The sequence below is a fragment of the Tachysurus vachellii genome, chromosome 8 (assembly GCF_030014155.1).
Source record: "Tachysurus vachellii isolate PV-2020 chromosome 8, HZAU_Pvac_v1, whole genome shotgun sequence".
In the NCBI taxonomy this organism is placed as follows: Eukaryota; Metazoa; Chordata; class Actinopteri; order Siluriformes; family Bagridae; genus Tachysurus; species Tachysurus vachellii.
In genome coordinates this window covers 16,694,817-16,721,049 of record NC_083467.1, presented here as the reverse complement: position 1 = coordinate 16,721,049, position 26,233 = coordinate 16,694,817, and the positions used below count along the sequence as shown (strand labels likewise).

The following is a 26,233-nucleotide window of genomic DNA, read 5'->3' as shown; positions in this document are numbered from 1 at the left end:
GTTAATGGAAATGGTTTTAAGGGATTGCTCTTTTGCGATTCTGGAGTAAAACATGCTCTTAAAACGGCCCGTAAATATTCAGCTATGGATTCCAGATTCTCAAAAGGAATCGACCCAAAAAGCTGTCAGATGTTTCCTTCTCAGCCTTCTTGTCTGCTTGTTCTCATTGTCATCATCAGAACAGATCTTGGTGCCAGTACAGAACGTCTTGCCTCCTGTCCAGCCTGTTTAATCAGCACTGATGATAAAAACACTTTAACCTCAATATAGACTTCAAAGCCACCTCAGTCTGTAGCTTTAGTGTCAATGTGGAAAATCTGTGTTTCTCCATTTTGAGCCATCTAAACTCCTGACCTGTGAGAGAATCCACCAGACACACACACACTCACAGGCTATTGTTTCAGCCAAACTTCAGTGCCAAATTAAATGATGTTAAGGGCCAAGCAGACAGCTACAGTTCTGACTTTACAGCTGAACAGGATCAACTTCAGGAACATTCTTTAGAATACCAAACAGTTTAGTGTTAAATTCTGAGATAATCCTATTCTGCGATAAATCTCCCAAATAAAGTACAGCCAGAATCTAGACCTCTGTGACATTATGCCCTCTCTTCTGTCTCTCTTCTGTACAATCTGTTAGATGAAATTTTGTCAGATGTCGAATGTATCGTAAACTTAAAAATTTAATAATAATGATAATCCTAATTTCATTCCATCACTGATCATGTATACTGATAGATTTTGAAATGTATTTTTTTTTCTCAATCATCTCATATTTAAGTGTGTGTATGTGTGCGTGTGTGAGAGAGATGAAAATGTACCTTTATTGGGTGTGTGTGTGTGTGTGTGTGTGTAAATGTGTGTTTATGTACAGTGGTTTTGGTGGTACAATGCTTCATTGATTTCTGTGTCGCTCAAGGCAGGATTTCTAACCGTGGCTCTTGTGAGTAATCGTTGTTATATAAATCTGTTCAGCAAAGCCCCAGAAATCTGAATGAAATACAAGTGATTCATAATACAAATGAGTGATTCAAGGAAGGATGCAGTCAAAAAAAGTTGCTATTATCTATGGCAGTTTATTCTAAAATGTCTTGTATATGAATATTTATACAGCACTTTTTTTTCCAAGCCTTGCTTAAAATCTGGTCTTGTGTATCTTCAAGCTTTATTCACCATTCTATGATTATTTACTCCACCATACTCCTCAAGAGTATGATATCTAATAAAGTCTGAGCAGGACAGAGCCATGTTCTCCAAAGCACTCTGAAACAGGAAGCACCCAGGCTTTCCTGTCGCTTTCCTGTCGCTCCCCACAAGTGCACTGGTTTCCTTTTCACTGTCTTTATAAACACATATCACATAACATTATATGGGGAAGTGGTAGTCCAGTGGCTAAGGTTGGGGGAAGGTTGTGAGTTCGATTCCCATGTCCACCAGATTGTCACTGCTGAGCCCCTGTGCAAGGCCTTTAACCCTCAATTGTTCTGTTGTATAAAGTGAAAAATGCTGGTAAATGATTGAAAAAAATCACTCTTATTCACATCATGCTTATACTGAAATCCTTTTATATATGTAAATATATATTATTTGTTATATATATTGCCATCCCTCTTGGTTGCTCATTAGGGATCGAAATTCACATCTAAGTTTCTGTAAAGCTGCTTGTAGGTCTTTTTGTTGAAGGTGCTATTCATATGAACCTGAGCTTTACAGTTTGCAGCGATTATAGCCGAGGAATCTGGCTGAGCGAAATGTTCAATTTATATGAGACAGTGGAATCATTGGGTGGAGTTGTTTATACATATGGGAAAAATATTTGGTTTCGTAACCTGGCATGAAGATGGAACAGATACTATTGAGAATGATTAGATCACTCGCGGCATTGTTACTCAAACACATTTTTACTACTTTTGGTTCTGGGACACACCCAGTGTAGCAATTTATCATTCTGACATTAAGAGTGTAGGTCCAGGGCTGAGTCTAGTGCTGTCTAGCATCAGAGAAGTGCTGAGTGAGAGGCATTTTGTTTTATATGAGCATGTGAGCCTATAGTGGACCAGTTGGAACTTATCTCAGAAATACATTAAAATGTTCAAACCTTCTATTCCCAGACTGACTGATGTTCTAACACACACACACACACACACACTAAGTTAGCCAAGCCGCATGTGGAAAGGCAAGTCTGTGATTAAGGTGTTATTTGTGTCCCACTGATATTACATACACAGTTAAACTATATGGCCAAAAGTATGTGGACACCCTCATAAGCTCAGGTGCTTTATACACACCCATTGCCAATAGGTGTATAATGTCATGTGCAAAGGCATGATATCTCCATAGACCAGGGGTGTCCAGTCTTATTCAGAAAGGGCTTGTGTGCTTGCAGGTTATCATTTTAATCAAGCAGAAGTCACACCTGATTCCACCTGTGTAATCAGTTGGTCTTGGCTTTCAGTACACTAAGGTGTGGCTTCTGCTTGATCGGAATGAAAACCTAAAAACCTGCAACCAAAAAAGCCCTTTCCAGATAATATTGGACACCTCTGCTACAGACAAATACTGGAACTCGTGCTGAAGAACTCTGTGACATTAAACGTGGTACTGTCTGTAGCATCAGAGTTCCAAACTGCCTCTGAAATCAACATGAGCACAAGAACTGGGCATCAGCAGCTTCAGTAAATGTCTTTCTATGTCCAAGCAGCTGCACACAAGCCTAAGATCACTATGTGCAGTGTCAAGCATCGGTTAAGTGGAGTAAAGCACGCCACCACTGGACTCCAGAGCTGTGGAAACATGTTCTCTTTAATGATGAATCACAACTCACTATGTCTCACTAGTCTGATGGACCAATTTGGGTTTTGGTGCATAGCAGGAGAACTCTACCTACTGGAAAGCGTTGTGCCATAGAGCAAAGTTTGTTAGACGGATAATAAGCTGGGTCGGTTTTTCATTGTTTGGGCTCCTAGATTTAATTAAATTTTATGCTTCCAACCTCATGGCAACTGTTTGGTTGAGGTTATTTCCTGTTCCTGCATGACCGTTCTCCTGTCAGCTCCTGTCTTCTTCATGGCTTTTTTCATCTTAGAAACAACAGATTTGCTTATCTCAACCCACTTGAACTACCTTAAAATGTAATAATTGAAATACTCCAAATATAGCTATTATTATTATTATTATTATTATTATTAATAATAATAATAATAATAATAATATTATTATTATTGCAGTCGTGTGTGTATCCATTAAACAGCTAATTGTTTGAAACATCATATTCCTTCCATTATAGGTTACGACAAAAATACACATATTTTGTGGTTATTATTTGGAATGTCACCTGTTCAGCAGGAAGTTACATCAACTGATTCAATCCAAAACAACCTCGTCCAAAACAATTCTCATTATTATTTCCATTGCTGCTGTGATGTTGACTGATTCAACTCTCATTTCTGAATGATTAATATTATGAATTCATGTCTTCTTAGTGTCTTAAAAGTACAGCAGGATATTATTCAAGTTCTAGCCTGCTCTCAGAAACAGATTCACACACAGATCAGTAACATGGGGTGAATCCACAATGCGCAATTCACACATGGCTCGTCACTTCCTCGAGTCCTGCCATTGACAGGAAATGGGTCATTGTTACTGTGGACCAGTTTAGACTGTGTGTGAATGCAGTGATGAAAAATTTGGCATTTGATATGAAAGTGAGGTCTTGCCTACAGTCTGTCTCAGCCCTAACAGTTCCTACAGAGCAGTTAGGGGAAAAAAAAAGCTAAAAAGACTATAAGAATTAACATTAATACTGGACATTTGTGTCAGTCACGTGGCATCTTCCTTTGAAAATATGCTATTTTTAGCCACAATTATTAATGAAAATGACTACGTTTTTTTGCTAAAGCAATTTAAAACACCACATTTTAAAACTTTTTTGATTGTAGAGATTGTTTGGCTAGAAATTTTATTATCTTGCCAAACATGCTAGTAAAAGGTACTAGTGTACTGCTTAGCGCATGTTCTGGTTAATCAGGAAATGAACTGACTAGACTAAAAAGTAATAAATAACGTAATGTAATAATGTATAGCAAGCTAGATAGCTAGTTAAATGCATTAATACAGACTAAATGTAAAGTATATGAATTTCTGTTTCCTTCAGATAAAGTTTATGATCTAGTACATCAAGTATTCTGTCAATAAAAAGTCAGCTAGTGATGATTTGGCTAGAACTCATGAAGTGGATAGTGGCTTTATTTTACCTTGATCAATGTAAAATACGATTTAATTCGTCTTCAGAGTTGGGCGGAGATACAAGATATGACATCATCACGAAACACATTCAGCCAAAGCGCTCTGTGATTCACATGAGTCTAATATAAGTACAGCTATCATACACAGTAATTGCATATGTGTCGTCAGTGGTAGTAGTTTAAAATAGTTTCACCAATTCAAGTAGATTTCTGGTGAAAATATTGCTAAATATTCCAGGTTGCATCACAATTTACAGCCAGATCAAGCATTTTTGGCCTAAATAATCACCAAGGATAGGGACTCCCCAAGAGGAGGGACTGATTGGTCTATGCAAATGAAGTAACCACACATTTGTATCCGTGTTTCTGACGCTGAAACTAGTGCACTCTAATTTTATGCTTCTAGTACAAATACAGCATTCAGTAGATTCACACTACCATAAAGTGTGATACATTTCAAAAAATGAACCATATTTTGTTCAAGTCTATGAGGTTTATATGGTAAAAGTCTGATTTTCTTTCTCTGTTTGTTGAACCCACTCATCTCCTGAGCAGCTACGAATAAAACCTAACAACCCAGACACAAAATCTGCTTAGCAAGTTTTCCCCATATAAATGTTCATACCTTCTACAAACTTGAGCAAACAAAAGATCCAGACATCAAACAGCCGGCGTGTAGCAAGAAGCCCTGATATTTGGATCAATCCCAGACAGGAAAGACAGAAGTCCTGTTTGAGAGCATGTATACCTCTCACACACACACACACACACACACACACACACACACACACACACACAAAGGCATTTTGAAGTAAAAGCACATCTTTTGGGGAAGGAGGATGTGCTGGTTTAACCCTGGATTACAACCGTAAAGAACAATACCTAGTCTGATTTAAGGGAAAAGAATGAGGGGAGAGTTTGCACTTTAAACGGGGTACAGGAAATCCTCTCAGGACTGCTTTATTTTCATAGTCAGGGTTGTTTTTTTCTTTGAAAGTTAAATGAAAAAGCTGCATATAGACTGTAGATATGTAGTGAAGTAGTTACAGCTCCTGTGTGCACCCAAATTTGAGTAAAAATGAACATTTTGTTCTCCGAGTTATATTATTAACCTTACTTTCATGTAATAAGTTTGAATGAGAACAAAGACAAAATTTTGTTCAGAAATTTCACCAAATCTTTACACTGTTTTTATTTTTAAATTTGTGATTCCGACTGATTTCATAGAAGAAATCAGGCTTTGGGAATTGAAGCATAATCACAAACTTTGGGCAACGCTGTTATTTGTTCTAACTTGCCTGATCCAGTTAATTAGAATCCTCCTGAATCTACATGGATATAAAAGCAAAGCAGAGTAAATAATAAAATGTATAAGACAGCAATACAACAGGACCAGTGAGGAGAGTGTGCTCTAGAATAAAGCATTTTCTTACGGTGATGCAGTAGTTTATTTTGGTTGTTTATATCATCAATTATACATTAGACCATTATGGCAGTTAACAGTTTAGCAGCAGTTTAGATTTCTAACGCAGACTGACTCCTTACTTTGATTAAAAATACATTTGAACAGTACATATGAAAATAATCCATTATGGAGTGAGGTGATGTTGTCCAGAGGTCAATTATTTTTCTACAAAAGTATGTCCCAAAGTGATTATTCCATTTATATGACATTGACAAAGATTTAGCAAAGAATTTTAGTTTAGTTTAACTGAGGAATGTTCTTTTATAATTTTCAACCAATATTTATATAGTATATAGTATATACCATACTTTTCAATTATAGTAACATTTAACGTCTGAGAAATGAGATCCTGTTATCGTTTAACTTATAGCTGTTTAGAACTGTTGAAAATTGTGTGCTGAAAATTGCTAGCAAGCTTTTTGTCCTATGCTTCCAGCAGGAAGTGTATATGAAAAGAATAAATTTCCTCTGCTACAGTAGATCACTCCTAGAGTTAAGATACAAGACAAGAACATAAACATCTGACATAAACATCACCTTGCAGTAAATTTCACCATATCTGTGTTCGATTTTGTTTTTGTCAATTGGATTGTTATTTATTTTATTATGTATATTAGTTAGAACAATATGATTGCAGATAAACAAACAAGCAAAAATGACACACAAGCATAATCATGCAAAGGACGGCATATATTAGTTCTGTGAAACAAAGAAAAACCAACGTTACACAATTATCGTGAAGGAAAAAAGCATCCTTGGCGACTTAAGTAAAGTTTAAGTAAAACGCGGTTGTAGCTGCCTCTCTACATTACTACGATAGAAAAGAGGTGTTATTTGTGTAGTAACAGCGCTTAGCTCAGGAGTTATTGACTCGGGAAACTTGAATCTGTGAATATGAGGCCAACTTCCTGCTCCTTCAGTTCTCTCCAGCGCTGGAAAGCTGATCCTATATTAACACGGGTCCTACTTCTTGCCTTAAGAATCCTTTCTTCGCTTTCTTTCTTTGTTTTTATCCTCCATGTCAATGTTAAAATCCCTTTCTGCTAATGTCACACATGCGCACTGAACACTCTCTCCACCCATATTGACAAGACACACCCCTTTCTGCTCATTAGCTACACGTTTGTTTTGATTTTTGTTTTGTTTGTCGTCCCGACTCAGTTTTCTGAAGCATTTCTCAAACAACAGAGACCCTACCTTTAATACTTTCATACTTTAAAATCGTATGAATCAACACCAATCAAGCTTTCAGATTCGAGAATTCAGCAGGGCTGTGGTATAAAAAATACTAAATAAGTGTGTGTGTATATATCAATTTGTGTGTGGTTGCAGATTTATTTGTGTTAGTGTGCTCCAGTGATGTGATGTTACTGCTAATGGTTACTGTTTGTTTATCTACTTAAAGGTGCTGTGTGTGTGTGTGTGTGTGTGTGTGTGTGTGTGTGTGTGTGTGTGTGTGTGTGTGTGTGTGTGTGTGTGTGTGTTCTGTGCATGTTTGACAGATGTAGTAAAGTGCATTGTCCTCCAAGTAAGGGTGAATAAGCCAAATGTGTTTATACACAAAAGGGCCCCAGTTAACCCAAAGACAAAGTATTCTGAGGTTAACCACACAAACATAATCCTCTTACAGTCCTTCCACAAACATACTCACATACTAAACCATTTCCTGCAAAGCCTGCTGCAAAGAAAATGCTAAATGTTCTTGACCCTAATAAATGTAAATCCACCATTAGAGCTCTGGAAGCTGCCAGCACTCTTTACTTCTCCTCTTTACAAAATCAGGCTAGTTGCAACAAAGTGCTTCAGATCAGTTACTGTGAAAGTTTCACAAGTGGAAGAAAGATCTGCTCCTGTTCTTGCTATGACGTGTTTTATAAGCTTGATTTAACACATTGTTTAGATTAAAAAGCCATTTTTGTGCAATTAAATTAGGTTAACTGAAGTTTTCATTGATATGCACAGACAATGAAGTCTCAGCCGTGTCTATAAGTGCAAGTGAGGGCAACTTTTATTCACCCAAGAGCTTGTGTTTTTCCTTGAACTGTTGTTTTCATTCTGCTGATGATTTGGAGTGTTGAAGTCTCAAAGTCTGCTCCTGGATTTGTTCAGCATAATGTCTCTGTGAGGTTGCTAGTATTTGATAGAGCTGACATTATTTCTATCTCATCAATCAGCAGGAGCTGAAAAGAGCTCGTAGCAAGTTTCTCTAAAAGGACAGGTTGTGTAACATGTATTTTGTAGACAGGAAGGGTGTGTATACGTGTACGTGTGTGTGACAGACAAGGATAAGCATCAGGACACAGTACCACAATGTCATACTCAGTCCCAGCAGTGCCAGTTTGCTCTCTGCTCTCATCTCTACTCTCTAATCTCTGCTCTCTGCTCTCGTCTCTCTGCTCTAGTCTCTTGTCTCTCGTCTCTCTGCTCTAGTCTCTCTGCTCTCGTCTCTCTGCTCTAGTCTCTTGTCTCTCGTCTCTCTGCTCTTGTCTCTCTGCTCTCGTCTCTCTGCTCTTGTTTCTCTTCTGTTTCTCATCTCGCTGCTCTTGTCTCTGCTCTTGTCTCTCTGCTCTCATTTCTCGTCTCTCTGCTCTCGTTTCTCATCTGTCTGCTCGTCTCTCTGCTCTTGTCTCTCCTCTGTCTGCTCTTGTCTCTCTGCTCTTGTCTCTCCTCTGTCTGCTCTTGTTTCTCTTCTCAAGTCTCCCTGCTCTCATCTCTCTTCTCTCATCTCTCGTCTCTCTGCTCTTATCTCTCTGTTCTCATATCTCTGCTCCAGTCTCTCTGCTTCTGTCTCTTGTCTTTCTGTTCCTGTCTCTTGTCTCTCTGCCCCTGTCTCTTTTCTCCCATCTCTCATCTCTCTGCTCTCGTCTCTCTGCTCTTGTCTCTAAAATCCCGTCTCTCTGCTCTCTTCTCTCTGTTCTCATCTTTCTGCTTCTGTCTCTCCTCTCTCTGTTCTCATCTCTCTGCTCCTGTCTCTCGTCTCTCTGTTCTCATCTCTCTTCTCCTGTCTCTCTGCTCTCATCTCTCTGCTCCTGTCTCTCGTCTCTCTGCTCTCATCTCTCTACTTCTGTCTCTTGTCTCTTGGCTCTAATCTCTAATCCAGTGCAGCAGGCAATGATATAACAACTCCTCTGCTTAACTTAAGTTTCATCCAGAATTCTGCTCAGTGTTTAGAGTTGTCCCAGAGTTTACCCTTCAGCTCAACTGTTTGTTTCTTCAGTCTCTAAGGTGAAGTCTCTGGGCCTCTCTCTCTCTCTCTCTCTCTCTTGCTTGCTCTCTCTCTCTTGCTTGCTCTCTCTCTCTCTCTCTCTCTCTCTCTCTCTCTCTCGCTTGCTCACTCTCTCTCGCTTGCTCACTCTCTCTCAGTTGTGCTTTGGTGTGTGTTCTGTGTAAGCTGTGCACTGCTCCGAAGCCTTATTTAGCTCTCATATTCTTTAGCTGACCTCAAGCTCTGTCACGTGGATAATAAATCATTTGTGCGTGTGTGGCTATCCCTACATGCCCATACAATGAGCCGATACACCGCATTTCAGTGCACTGCCTCTCATTTCTACTGATTGTGTGTGGATGTAAGGGCAAAATAAACTGTAACTACGTGCTGTGTATATGAGAGGATTTCCATGCATTAGGAACTCCATAGAAAATTCCATTCACAACAGACACATGATTTCTTTTCATTTTTATTTTTCATTCTATATTAAACGGGCATTAAAATGTTATTTTCAAAAAATCATTTTGATTTTTGACAAAATATTTTTAATCTGGTGTTATTTATATATTTTTTACACTATTGAATCTGTTTTTAAAACATTTATCATGTTATCATCTCACTCACTGACTCACTCACTGACTCACTCACTCACTCTCTCTCTCTCTCTCACACACACACACACACACACACACACACACACACAGCCAGAAGGTAATGCAAGACCATTATCTGTAATTAGATACCAGCCTGTTCCATCTTCTCCCCTGACTCTTTCTCTTTCTTGCTATTTTTTGTCTCCTGCCAGTCTGATATTAAATTTCTAATGCATTGACATTCAACACTATTTATATTGTTTCCTTTGCTTCACCACCACTTCCTACAATTTCCTCCTCTCTCACTCAGTTTCCTCTCCTCTCCTCCTCAGACTGTAAGAGTACAGCAGCAAGCCATCGCTACTGTTTTTTTAATTTATTTTTTTGGCTGTCTGTTGTGTTATTATAAACCAAAGGAAGGATTTCTTGCTTAAAATCAGCTTTATAAACAGCACTCAGAAAGTGCCAAATGGTGGGCTGTGACTTCTTTTGTTACTCATTACGAGTGGCTTGTAATTGTTGGAATGCTGTCTGGAATGTAGCTGTACGTCATTTCACTGTAATCAGGGTCATCGGCTCATTCTTGAAGACCAGAACATCTGTCATGTTGCGCACCACTCACCTGGAAATTGTACTATTTTACTCAGGGTTCCAGGTTACTCTTTATTACACATATTTTTATATTATATAATATATATATATTTATACCTAATTAACCTAATTAAAACCACTCTTAATACATCTAATTACACATGTTATAGCCATTTCAGTTTTTATTTTTGTATATATATAAATTAGTTATTATTATTATTATTATTATTATTATTATTATTATTATGCTGTGTTGGCCATGTTCAGTGTGAGGTCAAGGGGCTAATAGGCTATATGACATAAGCCAGTTGGATTATGGGGGGCTAACAGGAAAGGGAGAAACATTCTTTTGTTTTCTTGGTTAATTTACTTTTTAGTAATCATTTCTTATAAATTTTTTAATTCTCTGAAATTCCCCTAAAAAGTAAGATCATTGTTCTGGTTAGATACAGATATGTAGTAGCCTGAGATGTTGGATTAACATTAACAAGAAACTCTTTGGAGCATTGAAATATTTTTGAAATCACTGCTTGCTGAACCTTGTCATGTTAGAACTGAGCATGGCCATGATTTTGAGTTACTCTTGTTTGATGGTTAAGAGCCATGATCAAGGGCAAAGCAGTGGTGGCTTGTTGGACCTGGGATTTAAACTCACAACATTCCGATCAGTAATCCAACATCTTAACCACTAAGCTACCATATCCCACATGTACATGTGTGTGGGCTCTTCTCTACATGACTGGGCATGAATGCATGTCTCTAAGCTCCAGACATGCAGCATGCAGAACACACTCATTCTCTCTCCCTCTTTCTCTTTCTCTCTGCGTCTGTCTCACACGGTTCCACATACTTAATTGTGTGCCTTGTTACACTTTAGAATAGCTGCAGATACAAGAGTTACAAATGTGCTGTTAACGCATAAATCACGTTTAAAATCTGATCAAAGCAAAAAGTGCAGTAAGCATTTGAATGTCAGACCCAAAGAAAATAAACTCACCATAGTGTAGAGATGTCTGAGTGACTCCATGTCACATCCGATATGAGGGTTGCCATTATTCTCGTAAACAAACCTTTGCAGGATTTAGCCAGCTGACATGGATTAAAGATGTAATGGGGATAAATATCCTAGTTAGCATAAGGGGTTTTATAAAGCACAGAGAAGACTGGAATTAAGAGCCTTCCACTTTCAGCTACGGGTCCAGAGGAATAATGAAGTAAAAAGACTATATTCATCACTTGTTATTCAAAATCAGTATAAAAAATAACTCTAGTCATCCACAGGATTTACAGACATCTGGCTTTTCTTTCAGTTGCATTCCTTTATCTGGATGCTTTAGCCTACATTATTACATCCCCTCTTCTGACATGTGTGTCTTCATGTCAGCAGTGTGACATCAGTGAGGGTGAGTAAAGAAAAGTTCAGGTTGGTTAAAGTAAGAAGGAAGATTAACATACAGTACATGCGGAAAAAATACAGCTAGATGGACCGAAGTCTCTATCGATGAACACATCAATATTGGTTCACTAGGTCACAGACTAAGAATAGCACCAGTCTAAAAGCTCTGTTGGGAGGTAATATAGCAAACAATGCATGCACAACCTTTTTTAAGTGCTAGTTCAAGTACTGCAGGAAGATGTAGGTCTTTAGGTGGAGTTGTAGACAGCCAGTCAGCAATGACTCAGCAGTGAGCTGTTCAGACATCTAGGGGAAGTTTATTCCACCACCCAGGTGCTAGACCAGAGAAGACACCATTAATAAAGCTGATTAGACTTAATCTGAAAGTGTCATTGTTTCCTTCTGCTGATAACATGACCATGAAATCCTTTTGATAAGTTAGTTGCTGATGGTGCTGCTTGTGTTGGCTGCAGTGTGTCCTGTAGATGGCAGCAGCAGCTTAGTGTGTGATTCAAGGATCGATGACTGTCTCTACACACTCGCATCCCCAATCTCTCATACTGTCCAACTACAGCTTCATAACATCACTCAGACTTGGAGATGGACCTTGAGGCTTAGGGCACAGTTTGGAACAGGCTTTAGTTAAGGTGGGAGATTTTTTGTTTCTTTTAGAAACAGAACAAGAGATATGTATGGACAGACTGTGAGTTTAGGTTTTACGATGTATCGACAGGGAAAACGTGGGTGGTGTGAGTGTGTATGCCGCGTGTCACTTCGTTCAGCCGCTTCCATAGCCTCCTGTTGAGGCTCATGAGGGCTGTTGAAAGGTTAAAGGCTGATCTGTGTAAGACGTTATGTAGCCCAAGTGATGAAGATGAAAGAAAGTGCTGTTTCCTCTGCTTTGGAGACCTGCCATCAAGGAGCAGCAAAAATAACCATAGCACACACAGACACACACTTGAACTTCTCTTGGGATAAATAAACTTGTGCAGAATATTTTAACACAGGAAAAGGATGAGGCCCTTTTTAGTGGTGCCATTTTACTACAGGGGTCATGTCAACTACTGCTATAGGGTGCTGTGTGTGTGTGTGTGTGTGTGTGTGTGTGTGTGTGTGTGTGTGTGTGTGTGTGTGTGTGTGTGTGTGTGTGTGTGTGTGTGTGTGTGTGTGTGTGTGTGTGTGTGTGTGTGTGTGTGTGTGTGTGTGTGTGTGTGTGTGTGTGTTCCTACATTAGGTCCACAATTGTAATAAATTAACATGATTTTAATATTAAGCCAAAACTGATTCACAACCAAACTTACATCTTTCCCAAATTTCATTGTCTTTCTGTTCCCTTTCCTCTCTCTTCCTTCTGTCACTCTTCTGTCCAAGACCACACTGGGTTTACAAGTTGGGGTGTGTGTGTGTGTTTGAGAGAGAGAGAGAGAGAGAGAGAGAGAGAGAGGAAGCTGGACACTCTGTGTATATTTGTTGTGATTCTTTAAGAAGGAAGCAGCCGCTTCCTTCTTAATGAAGGAAAGGTCCATCAGCATCTCCTTCTCCCCATGAGACCACATGGCTCCTCTCTTCCCCTGCTCTCTTGCTCTGTATTTCTGTGTATTCCTCTTACAGGAAAAAGGGATATTAGGCCACTTCCTCTTGTTGACCGCTCAGAATATTACAACCTCGGACCCCTTAGTGTGTTTAGTTCCTTTGATCTCTCTCTCTCTCTGTTTCTGTCTCTCTCTCTCTCTCTCTCTCTCTCTCTCTCTCTCTCTCTTTCGCTCTCTCTCTCTTTTTCCCTCTTTCTCTCTGACACACACTCACAAACACAGCAAATGTTCCCTGATTTCCTATAATACTATGCCAGTGTTTCAGTGTGTGTTTGGTGTGCACAGTAGTTCTATAGTAAAGTCTCTTCCCATTTAGTCCAAGTCTAAAGTCAGCAGCTTTCAAGTTTAACTCGTCACAGCCTTATGTCCAAGTTAATGCTGCTTCAACAAGAGGTTGTAACTCATCATTTCTAAACTACCAGGAAAAACCAAAGTAAAGACCCTGGATTCTTATCCATTCACTCATTTTTACCTTTAAATGAGTTAATCCATATATACAGGTATTTGCTTTAGATCATTGAGCATACAGAAATGTACAGATGTTTTTTCTGCTGTTATGAGGAGGAGAATGATTCACCACTGTTCCCACTTTGTGCCCAGAAACCGACTTCTTGCTTCCTCAGTGAAGCTTAATGCATTTCTGATGCTGCCATTAAAATAACATGATTACTGACAAAATTCTGACATCATAAAAGAATCATTCGGTTGCAAGCCGTGTTTGTGTGTCTGAGTCTGAATTTCCTTTATCTGTTTCAGCTGTTTATTAGTTGACTTATTTTAAAGGTCTTACCTGTTGAGTCCAAGGTGCCTTCGAAGTCAAAAAAACCGGGAACTTGAATACTACATTATTGAGACACACACACAGACGCACACAAAAGAGTTACGTATCATTAGCGGAAACCGTGAAAGAGAAGATGGCAGGTTGATGATTGACTTTGAGTATTGATTGAGATACAACATTCAGAGAAAGTGCTGAGAGAGCAAAACATCACCACAGACATGAACACTGTCAGCACTGTTCCTGAATCTCCTCAACTCATACGCATCTCTCTCTCTCTCTCTCTCTCTCTCTCTCTCTCTCTCTCTCTCTCTCTGTCTCTCTCTCTCTCTGTCTCTCTCTGTCTCTCTCTCTCTCTCTGTCTCTCTCTGTCTCTCTCTCTCTCTCTGTCTCTCTCTCTCTGTCTCTCTCTCTGTCTCTGTCTCTGTCTCTCTCTCTCTCTCTCTCTCTGTCTCTCTCTCTCTCTCTGTCTCTCTCTCTCTCTCTCTGTCTCTCTCTCTCTCTCTCTCTCTCTGTCTCTGTCTCTCTCTCTCTCTCTCTCTCTGTCTCTATCTCTCTCTCTCTGTCTCTCTCTCTCTCTGTCTCTGTCTCTCTCTGTCTCTCTCTCTCTCTCTATCCAGAGAGTCTGTACTGTATTGTCTAAATCGATGCATCTAAAGGAAGTAAAGCACTGCTGAGGAACAGAGAAGTTGTAAAGCAGTGCATCGTTTTCAGTGGTGGATTATAGTAGGTGTTCTCCACTCCACCACACTCCCTACACTCTCTACAGCATGTGGTGGGAAGTCCACAGTCCTTACGGAAGCGTGATAAAGAAAATCTCTGCGTCTCTCTTCCTGAATGAGCTTTTTATAATGTTTATTAAAGTGATTAGTCCAGTGATTCATTAGCAGTGCAATTTATTAATCATACAGTATAAAAGCTTTCACTTCGCTGTATTTAACATCAGTATTATTACAGTATTGTATTTACTCATCTGAGGATGGTAGAAAGAAGCACACAAACACACACACACACACACACACATGCACACTCACACACACTAATATGGTTATGGATATCTGTTTTTGTTTTCTTTTTCTTTATTTATTTTTAAATACTTCTTTCGCACCAGGTTATACCATATGCATATCTTGTATATGTGTGTAAGGTTGACCAGGCTGGGTGTGTACATTTCAGCCCAGTGAGAAAGTCAACCCACCCTCCAGCATCCCACGGATCTTCAGTGTGTTTCTAATTTATCATGCAGCTCGAAAATACTTCAAAGCCTCTTGCAGTTATAGCAACGTTTTACAGAACAGGTTGTATAGTACGTGACGTTTATAGCAGCATTTCCTGTACACTGCTTTTCCCATGGAGTCTGCTGGGCATTACTGGTAGTAAACGAATAAGACACACGCTATTATGTACAACCAGAAAAGGCTCCCAAATAAATATTAACTGTCAACATATGCTTAATAAAAAAAAAAATTCACGACAGGAATGAGACGTTCAAGCTCAGTGAGGATGTGATACCAGCTCATGGCCTGGTGATTGACAGTTCCTGAATATGACATAATCCCTGACAAACTCCTATGTCTATAAAAGTCAGTGAAAATCAAATAGTGCTTACAAGCTACTATGACCTCTAGAGTAATGACAAAGCAGGAGAGAGATGAGTGACAGATGTACGCTTCAGCATGTCTCAATGTTCTGACATGATTTTACATGTGTAATAACACGCGATCAGCTGATAGCTGAGGAAACAGTGGAAATGCCACACAGATGGTGTGTGCGCACGTATTCGTGAACGTGTTGATGTGAGGCAGGCTGAAACGTGAGTGAGGTGAATACCTGCCCTCAGGACATGGAAGTACACTTTACACTGTGTATGTGTCAGAATGTATGTATGTGAATGTGTCATTAAGTCAGCATGCTTTCTCAGCGATAAGGCAAACAGCTGTCAGTGAAGGCTTTGCTAATGTGTCATAGCGTTAACCTGTGTGTAGGAGAATTATAGCTTACTCAAGGGTATTTGCCTTTGCCTGTAGATATACTTGTTAATGACTGCAATTTATCTTTGTCGTTTTACTTATATACTGTCTTAAAGACTAATATACTTCAGAAATCTCTAGATGCAGAAAGTTTTTTGCAGTTTGAGCCAACGGAATGGTTAAATGACTCCAGTATATATCGGTTCATCATCTGTGATTCAACTCATGTTAAACTTATTCAAGACTCTTTGACTTGAGTTTTTAAGTTGCTGGGTTATTTCACAGTTCTGACCACCTACATTACTGTGTTCTTATAACATTTACTCAACTCGTTGTCGTCTTATTCAGCGATTAATCATTCGTCAATCATTAATCATTTCAGCCTGTCTTTTGTCTTAAACGGCTTACCGTCCAACTACATTGCTTCCCAACATACACACACCACACACACCACAGACAAGTCTATAATCCACAGTCAGGATTACTTTATCACCTCATTATTCACACACTGCATGACTGCATTTTGCCGTACGATTTAGTTTCAAAAATGTAAAAACACAAACTGAACAGTATCTGTATAAACAAGTGTAGTAGGTGAGATGTTCAAGTTACAAGAAAGTCTGGGTGGTAAAAATAATGTTTGAATAATATCATTATATCCTATAATAATATTCATAATTCACTTAATTCATGTCACAGTTGTTCCTTCTCACAATACATGTGTGTGGGGGTGTGGGGTGGTGTAAATGTTTTTATATCTTGGCTGGGACTAACAGCCATTTGACTGGCCCTATTTGGCTGGTCCCCATGCAGTGAACTGCTATTGCTATTAAAAATAATTCCTTTTGCTGGTTGGGGTTTGGGTGTAAGCTTAGAGTCAAGTCGCGTCGCGTCAAGTCAAGTCAAGTCAAGTTGCTTTTATTTTCATTTCATCCATATATAGCTGACGCAGTACACAGTGAAATGAGACAATGTTTCTCCAGGACCATGGTGCTACATAGAACAAAGACAGAGCTGAGGACTTAAAGTAAATTAGTCCTAGCCAAAAAGTGCATCTGTGCAACCAGGTACAAACAGTGCAAAACATGACAATACACAATAACAGCGCAGTGTACATACTGTATATTCGACAGTACATGTGCAAAAATATAGGAATCTGAACAAGAGGGTTCTATTTAAACAGATCTACATTTAATGTAATAGCAGCAGTTTGATGAGGTATTGAAGGTATTGTATTGTAATGAGTTGTGCAAAACAGCAGATGACTGAATGTGAAATACAGTATGTGCAAAGTGTGTGCAAAACAGCATGTAAGCAGTTTGATATGGCTGGTGCTGTAGACATGGATGTATATTGGATGAGTGTGTATTTGGTGCAGATCAGTGTAGTCCACACTGTTGTGTGAGTGAGCGTGCGTGTGCATGAGAGTGCGTGTGCATGAGAGTGCGTGTGATAGTGTGTGCGTGTGTGATAGTGTGTGTGATAGTGCGAGCGTGCGAGAGAGAGCATGCAAGAGAGTGAAATATGGCAGCACCCCATGAAACAAAATTCTGAATAGGATTACTCACGGACTGTGATGAGGATTACTGTTAGCTCCGGTGTTGTGTGAAGCTTTAGCATCTCACACACACACACATACACACACACATCTTACTATCTTACTACACTTTGAGAGAGCATTACTGTATGCTTTTCTCACTCCAACTTACCATACACATACATAGGCACACAGATACTCAACACCCCTCCCCATGCCATGAGTGTATCAGTGAGGTTTAGCAGCACTCGCTGCTGTCAGAGTACACGAAGATATCTGTGCTGCACACGGCTCGACGCCGCTCGTCTCTGTGGAGCCAGACAGAAATTGGGTCATTGAAGGTTTGGAGTGATGCACAGTCACCGCTCGAGTCATGGGTTGCACCACCAGCATGATTCTGTTCGATGGGTTGCGCTCGGTGCTCCAGAGGAATTGTGGCTACTGGAAGAGCACAAGTGCAGCCGAGCCGAACGAACCGGTGGAGACAGAAGCAGCCTGTGCCAGCTACAGAGAGTCGAGGGCATGGCCTGTCAGGACTACTTCTTCAAAGGTGTGGTGTGAGTGTGTGATGTGCTCATGCATGAATTTTAAATATGTTGATGTCTCTTGCATCTTAGGGTTATTGTATTCTAAATTAGAGATATTTCTGTAATACAAGAATGCTTAGTCATGCTTAGTTCAAGTCATCAAACCTGGATATCACTATCTCATAGCTTGCTTTCTGAAGGATACATCGATTTTGTTTTCTATATTGAAAGTGTTTGTCTGATGGCATCGAAATTACCTGGATAACACAACTTGGTTAGAACAGCCTGTGTATGTATGAGAGCTTGCTGAGTAAGTGTTTGCAGGAATAGATCAGAGCATGGAGGAGGAGCAGCTCTTCCTCACCACTGTGCCGTCATGACCCTTTTCATTCAGAAAGATGGGACTGCATCATGAAACAGGATCAGCTATGCTTCCGTTATCTGTATATTATGCATCCTTTTGCTTTGTACAATCTTGCGTCATCCAGGCTGAATCTGCCATGTATGAGTGAGAGCATCCTCTTTCTCCTTCAGCAGCACAGACGCCACTAATGGGTCAATGGATCAATAGATGTTTACGGGTAGAAAACATTAAACTGCCTTTACGTGAACTTGTGTGTGTGTGTGAGTGTGTGTGTGTTTGGGTTAAAGTGCATGTAAGCTTGTTTAGAGGAAAGTCAGTCTATGTTATTGTACTCAGTGAGTGCAGTGATTAGTGCAGCACAGCCTTTTCCTTCCTCATCTAAACTCTCTGGCTTTACAGGGACAGAGGGGGACGGGGACAGGGTGAGGGGTCATGTCTACAGTGCACTACAAGGAGTATGGATTTTAGTAGTCTTTAGCTGACTGAGGATCTGTTATAGCACTTATCAGGTAGGGGTGAAAGAGAGGGTTTAGTGTTTCAGGGTTTAGCATTTGCTTTGAGTTAGTAGAAGCAATAATGCAACATTTTTCAGTCTTCTCTCTGTCCACTTTGTCTGTGCAGTATGTGTGATTACTACAGATGGAAAATGAAACTTACTTATAATTCAAGCCTGTTTGTAACAATAGAGGCCTTAGGACGACACAGGCATGATGGAAAGCCTTGTCAAAGCTGTACACACGTCCAATATGTCCAACATGTGGAAATGTAACCGTTATATATATTACATTTACACTTCCCTTTGGCATTTCCACAGAAGTGTGATGGCACATGCAGAATCACCACAGAAAAAACTTTCACTCCTTCACTTCTTTCTCACTCACTCACTCCCACTTTCTCACTAACTCACTCACTCCCTCACTCCCTCACTCACTCCCACACTTACTGCCTCACTCACTCCCACACTCACTCCCACACTTTCTCACTAACTCCCTCACTCACTCCCTCACTCGCACACTCCCTCACTCACTCACTCACACACTCACTTCCACACTCCCTCTCTCACTCGCACACTCTCTCCCACACTCACTCACACACTCTCTCCCACACTCACTCGCACACTCCCTCACTCACTCACACACTCACTCACTCACACACTCACTTCCACACTCCCTCTCTCACTCGCACACTCACTCACACACTCACTCACACACTCTCTCCCACACTCACTCGCACACTCCCTCACTCACTCACTCACACACTCACTTCCACACTCCCTCTCTCACTCGCACACTCTCTCCCACACTCACTCACACACTCTCTCCCACACTCACTCGCACACTCCCTCACTCACTCACTCACTCCCTCACTCACTCACTCCCCCTCTCACTCACTCACTCCCCCACTCACTCACTCACTTCCACACTCCCTCTCTCACTCACACACTCTCTCCCACACTCACTCCCTCACTCCCCCACTCACTCACTCACTCACTCCATCACTCACTCACTCCATCACCCCCTCACTCACTCCATCACTCCATCACTCACTCATTAAATTGCAGTAAATGCTTTGTAATGTATGGATCTGGAGCCTATCCTGGGATCATTGTACATGGGGGGGGTAACACATCCGGGTAAACAAATCTCCATCGTCTCTGTAAAACCAGGTGAAAGCACAGAAAGTGTCAATTTAATGGCACACAGGGGCATTGTTTAATCTTTTAAACTATACCCTTTAAAGCAGAAAGGTGAAAACCTCAGGGCACCATTAGTGCGGAGCTGAATACATGATGTTGAATTAAAGGAAGATAGAGTGTATTGTGCTTCATGTTACAGCTTTATTTGGAAAGATAAAATCATTTAGGGTTATATGCCAACATCTGCAGATTTGTTTTCCCGAGAGTCTTTCTACATAACTCTTCTCTTTACTCTTACTTTCACTCTTTTATTGTGATCAGATGTTTAAAAAACCTGGAGAAAGCCTTCGTTGTCTTTAATCTGATGACTGATTTGCTGTGGTAACAGAAAGAATAACACTGATTTGTCTAAGTGGCGTGGAATTTAACTGCTGGCCTTTTATCAGTCCAACCTTTCTAATGATTTTGCCCAATACTAGAGATCATACAGTAAAAAGGGACACACACATTTTATATGTATCTACAAGGCTTTGTAGCAGCACTTCAGTTACATATACACTAACGTACAATGTTTACATATACTGTACACTAACAATCAATCTGTACTTTAGATACAGATTGTGCTCATGGCATGGCTTCACCTTCATGGATGAAATAGAGGGGTGTTTTCCAGCTGGACTGACAAGAGAACTGTAGCTCTTGGCCAGGTTCCCATTTTGCCAGTAAGCCTTATTGCTCTCTTCTGATATTGTGCTCAGATTTACTTTTTGGCTTTGATAGCTTTGTTTGCAAACTAATATCTTAAATTACAGACATCTCAGACATTTTTTAAAACATCACAAATGCACTTTTTTAAAGCGGATGATCCACATTTTATAAACAACAATAACTAACATATTTTCTTGATTATTACCATAAACAAATTTGATCTCGGGGTTAGTTGGTAACGTTTTAAACTCTTTCTAAAGTTGTGCAGAAAAGGAGACTGGGGGGATGTGTATACCTGATCTGAGCATTTCCATTACAGCTGTATGGCTTGTATCTGATACATGTCTGCTTAGGGACCGTGTATGAAAGTTGCTTGAATCTGAGGTGAAAAATAACATCTGTTTCAGGTTTAGGCACAAAATCGAAGTGAAACGTATAATATGGACATAACCTTTTAAGTGTCGAGTCCGACTTTTATGTCAATCACACTCCCTAAATTAGTATAAGCTCTTAGGAACTTGCAGTGGAAACATTGCACATTCCAGATAACACCCTATGGAGCTGATGGCTATTACATCAGACTCTGGTTGTAAAACAGTCCACACACAATAGGATGCTGTGAGTGAGATCACATATGCTTGCTCTGATCTAGAGAGCAGACACTCGAACCCTCAGGAAGAGGAAGAGTAGAAGGCATTCTGATCTTGTGTCATTGACAACCTGACAATCCCTTACACACATACTGAAACAGTCTGTGTTCCCTCAAGGTCAAATGAAGGAAGGAAGCTTATGACTGAGGCAATGGAAGGATAAGCAAGTGATTCCAGTGTGAGCGAGAGAGGAGAGAAGTAAATTTTTTATGGAGCAGGTGATGGCAACAAAATATAAGAAGTTAAAACATAGCCTTAAATCCCACACGAATTCTATACACTAAAGTATGTGTGTGTGAGAGGAGTGTGTGAGAGGAGTGTGTGAGGGGAGTGTGTGAGAGTGTGTGTGTGATTCTGTGTGTACAGTATAGGTTTGTGAGCATGTTTGTGTGTGAGTCTGTGTGTATAGGTTTGTGAGTGTGTGTGAGTATGTGTGTGTATGAGTATGTGTGTGTGTGTGTGATTCTGTGTGTATAGGTGTGTGTATAGGTTTGTGAGCGTGTGTGTGTGTGAATCTGTGTGTATAGGTTTGTGAGTGTGTGTGTGTGAGCGTGTGAGTGTGTGAGTGTGTGTATGCCTGCTGTCCAGCATAAACATCCTGGACACAACATGCAATAAAAAGAACGGGACTTTGCCTGGTGGACAGATTTTTCTTTGACAGCAGTATGGATAATTAAATGACTATGTATATGGCAAAAGCTTGCTGTAATGTATTTCTTTTGTTGTATAAATGTTTTTTGTTGTATAAATTGCAGAACCAGCCTTTTCTGCTTACAAATCAAACATTGTTTGATGAATGTTTTCATCTTGCGTCATTTAGCGTTCAGCTGCTTGAACTGCTGTAAGGATCTGTACACCACGATATTGTTCTTTATCAGTGTCGTCATTTCTCCCTGGCTTCCTGTGCGGCAGTGTAACAAAAACCTGTACAGTGATTTCAGTATACAAACACTTACATCTGGAACAGATAACAAATGTTTCATTAAATATGACCTTCACTTTATGCCACAGTTTTGACTGTAGATGTTACATATTCCAAAATACAGAGAGCGTATTGTAGCTTATAGGTCAGAATTATTCTCTACGATTTCTGGCAGTGCTCGAATCTATGAATACACATGAAGAAGTCCTTTAGAAATCCCTTCTGTGACTCCTAATGCAGATCATTTCTACAGGAATGCTACAGTGCACAGAACTTGACCAAAGGTTTAGAATAGGCATGAGCCGTTTTACTTGTTTTATTTATTTATTTCCGTTCTATTTTATTTGACCTGCATAGAATAAAAAAAAGTCTTATGGAGCTCCTGTTAAATTTTAAGGGCTTTATTCAAGCAGAAACTCAAATGCACAAACTTTTGCTTACACCTGTACAAAGAGGCACTCACACATATATTAGACCTGTACAACACAGTCTGTTTGCACTGGAGTCCCTTTTGTCTCTGTGTATGTGGTGGGACATGAGTCATTAGGTAATTTGTGCAGGTAAATTCCATAGGCTCAGCTCACTCTTGGGGGAGGAGCGTGTGTGTGTGTGTGTGGGTGTGGGTGTGGGGGGGGGGTCAAGGGGGGAGCACAGCTGAGTGTAGGAGGAGTCTCCTGTCAGTGAGTGAGTGTGTGTGTGAGAGAGAGGGAGAGAGAGCGAGAGAGAAAGAAAGGGAGAGAGAGAGGTGTGTGTGTGAGAGAGAGAGAGTGTGTTGGGGAGAGCGTGTTGGGGAGAAAGGAGTGGAGCTCTGTTAAGTTTCACTACAGAAGGCTGAACTCTGCTGGACATGTTGACTGCTCTATCCAGCCACCATTCTACGCTGGAGCGCCTCATATCCAGTTCTTCTACTGGATGGTAAACTGGAAAGATATCCTTTATTTTTTTGTGGCTGGAAAGAGAGAAAGAGAAGCTGAAAGCATGCAGTGCAGGGCGGCTAAAGGGGCGAAAATGGTGATCGAATCTCCACAGCAATTTAAAGCTCGACCTGTTGTCGAGCCAGAGCAGGGCAGCAAGTCAGCACAGACAGTGGTAAGACACACACATGCACACACCGTACAAGAAGTGTACCACTTTTGAAGTGTACATTTTGAACCTTGACTACATGACCTGCATTCAAATATATTTTAATGCTGGAGGTTTATAAGGATGGAGATGGAATTCTCACTGAACTGTATGAATGTGTCACAAACCAATTCCTATCTCAGTTAAAGTTGTGTAGGTGTTGTGATGAGCAGTTTTCTATTTGAATGTTGCAGTGAGAGAAACCAGTGAAGCCTTTTGTGTTTGTGTGTGTGACTTCAGCTAGAAGAAGAAAAAAGGCAAATGATAGCAGCAGAATGAGGAAGAGTTAAAAGGAGTATTTTAAATGACATGTAGTGTAGAAAATGTGAGATTAATAAAGGAAGCAGAAGGTTTTATTTCAGTGTCGTGTGGTTAATGTTAATTAGAGAATATGCAAGAGCAAACATCTATGCAAGAGTGAACATCTCCGTTTTGTCCCAAAATTGTAGACTAGAATGACATTTCCCACCATACAGTATGTACTAATTTATTTCTCCAGTCTGATTTGTGCCAGTGTGTAAAACGGTAATGTTACAAGTGTTGCCCCATAAATACACATCTGCTCTCCAAACCCCACCAGCTGTTACGGGTTGTGACAGGAGCATTAGTTGGGGTTTCCCTACACTTAGGCAACTCAACACATACTGAGACTGGAAGGAAACCTTTTAGGAATCTTGGAAAATGAATGTTGATGTTCATCAGCAGAGGATCATCACAGACAGCAGAGGTTCATCATTTTTAGAGCAACTGGAATCACAGTGAAATCTTATAATTCTAATCTTTACCTCTGAACCAACCCTGGGCTGTCTGTTAAAATTTTATTTGTATTGAGGTGATTTTTTTTTATGTAAAAGAGCCAAGCAGTTCCACTGAAGTACTAATTTCTTGGGCAAAAAATGGAAGTAAAATGTACATATGTGAGACTTATATGAGACATTATTCTCAAGTCTACACACTTTTTTTTACAAGAACATTTAAAGAAGCATATAATGTGTGTGTGTGTGTGTGTGTGTGTGTGTGTAAGAGAGAGTAACACAATGGTTCTTCTGTGGAGTTTAGTGTATGAAGCATACTGTCTTATGAAGCATATTGACTTGGGTGAGACCCTGATACAAGCATATGGGAAGCATCATCACAGCCTCTAAACAACAGTGGGAGTAAAGCACACACACATGTATGCGCACACACCCAGCAGACAGTACCACACTGCAATCTGCACACATTCCACAGTCTTGACTAAAGGAGAGCTCGGACACAATAACTGCATTTCATGTCATTGTGAGCACAACTATCCAAACTTTAGTGGCTGTTTTGATGCCTTTGAACCGAAATAAAGGGCCAAACATCCCACATGCACAAAGCTCAGACGGATTCTTCACCCCATGTCACGCTGGCATGTGTTCAAGCTTTTTAGTTTGGACAGAACTTGTTCATGAAATAAAGATTTAATTAGAATGGCTGAGGTTAAAATGACCGTTTTGTTGTTTGTGTTTGCTGTTTACGTGGAGCAAACTTGTGATCAATATGTGTGTGTTTAATGGAGCTTTCACACCTTCCTTGTCTAGTGTGGAGCTTTAGTTAGTTTGGACAGATGTGAGCACTCTGCCCTTACTCAGCTGCCCACCGAACTATTGCACCCTGATTCACCCAGAGAGGTCCTTATCCACACGAGTATGATTCAGTTTGTTTCTGGTGTTAATGTCTTCTACACTATTATGACAATCTGCACCAAATAATCAGCCCGAATTACAAGAACAAGATTGATCCATACGACACATGCGTCTTTGTTCAGATGCTGAACACCACTTATTCAGTAGTCTTTTTTCAGTCTTCTTCAGTCAGTGATTTTGCTGAGTTTCTTTGTGGTTGTTGCAGTCAAAAATGTTTGATTTTGCACTGATTTGCATTTCAACGTCTTGAGTTTTTTTTTCTTCCTAATTTTCACTTTATTGTGGGAATCTAAATGAGCTGGCAACATTGCAACCACAAGATTCTGAAGCTGATGTATATGTACAGTATTAGTTTTCTTTAAATGTGTATATTAACTCAATAAACAGATCTGTATCTAATGGCTTTATAAGTATGTTAGGAAATGTAAAAAAAATATTAATAGCTTTCAGTAGCAAGAAAACTATTGGAAACTGGACAGACAGACAGATATTTTATTGATTCCAGAGGAAATTCAAGAGAGAACTAAAAGTTATTAATAATAATCTGTAATCTATACTTATTTATAGTATTCTATATTTTCTCAAATAAAACTGTACCTGCATGAGGTGAAAGAACACTGAAACTAAATGCCACCAAAAACCAAACACTGGATTTTGAGAAGTGATTGTGGTCAGAAACATTGAGATTTGTAGTACATGATGTAATCTCTTTCTCTGTTTAATGATTACTGCTTTGTCACCTGTCTGTCATATGATTCTCATTACTGTTATGTCTATACAGCTTCTGTCAGCTTATGATTAACCTATAATGCTCGCATAGTTGGGTGTCTGAGCTGGATTCTTAAATGTGTGATGCTATCAGGTGTGAGGAACATGCCGTGCCTGCCCTGTTATCAACAAGCCCTTCATCACTGATTCACCTGTGTGTGTGTGTGTGTATGTCTCACATACATATACTTTTAGATATATACGTATATGAACGCATGTATATGCAGTATCCCCTGAAGATTTAACATGGTACTTGTGAATGAAGCAAAAGTAAAAAATAAAAAAATAAAAAAATTATGTAAGTGTGTATGCGTAATTTACACCCGCACCTTTCTCTATCAGAGTGTTCTACTTCAGTGTGTCGGTTAGCAATGCATAGCAAAAACTATGACCTCACCATGGTGATCCCTCTGACATCACCCTACTAATATCAGGACCAGATGTGGAGCAACCTGCGATCTCACTGACCAGAGAGCGCTGAAGTCATACTTAC

The 26,233-nt window shown here is 39.9% G+C and overlaps 1 protein-coding gene across 10 annotated transcripts in view; it reads left to right on the top strand.

The window, feature by feature from the left end:
- The window catches only part of zmp:0000001200 (dedicator of cytokinesis protein 9), a 77,126-nt gene that overhangs the window by 12,120 nt on the left and 38,773 nt on the right, over nucleotides 1–26,233 (top strand). For 3 of the 10 annotated variants that reach the window (XM_060876608.1, XM_060876607.1, XM_060876605.1), the window contains exon 1: nucleotides 22,936–23,269. The exons of 5 other annotated variants lie outside the window; for them this stretch is intronic. In XM_060876608.1, coding sequence (XP_060732591.1) covers nucleotides 23,093–23,269 — 177 coding nt within the window. In that variant the 5' untranslated portion in view covers nucleotides 22,936–23,092. Of the gene's footprint in view, nucleotides 1–22,934; nucleotides 23,270–26,233 lie in introns of those variants that run through there. 2 more of the 10 variants (XM_060876606.1, XM_060876611.1) reach the window with 1 other exon arrangement.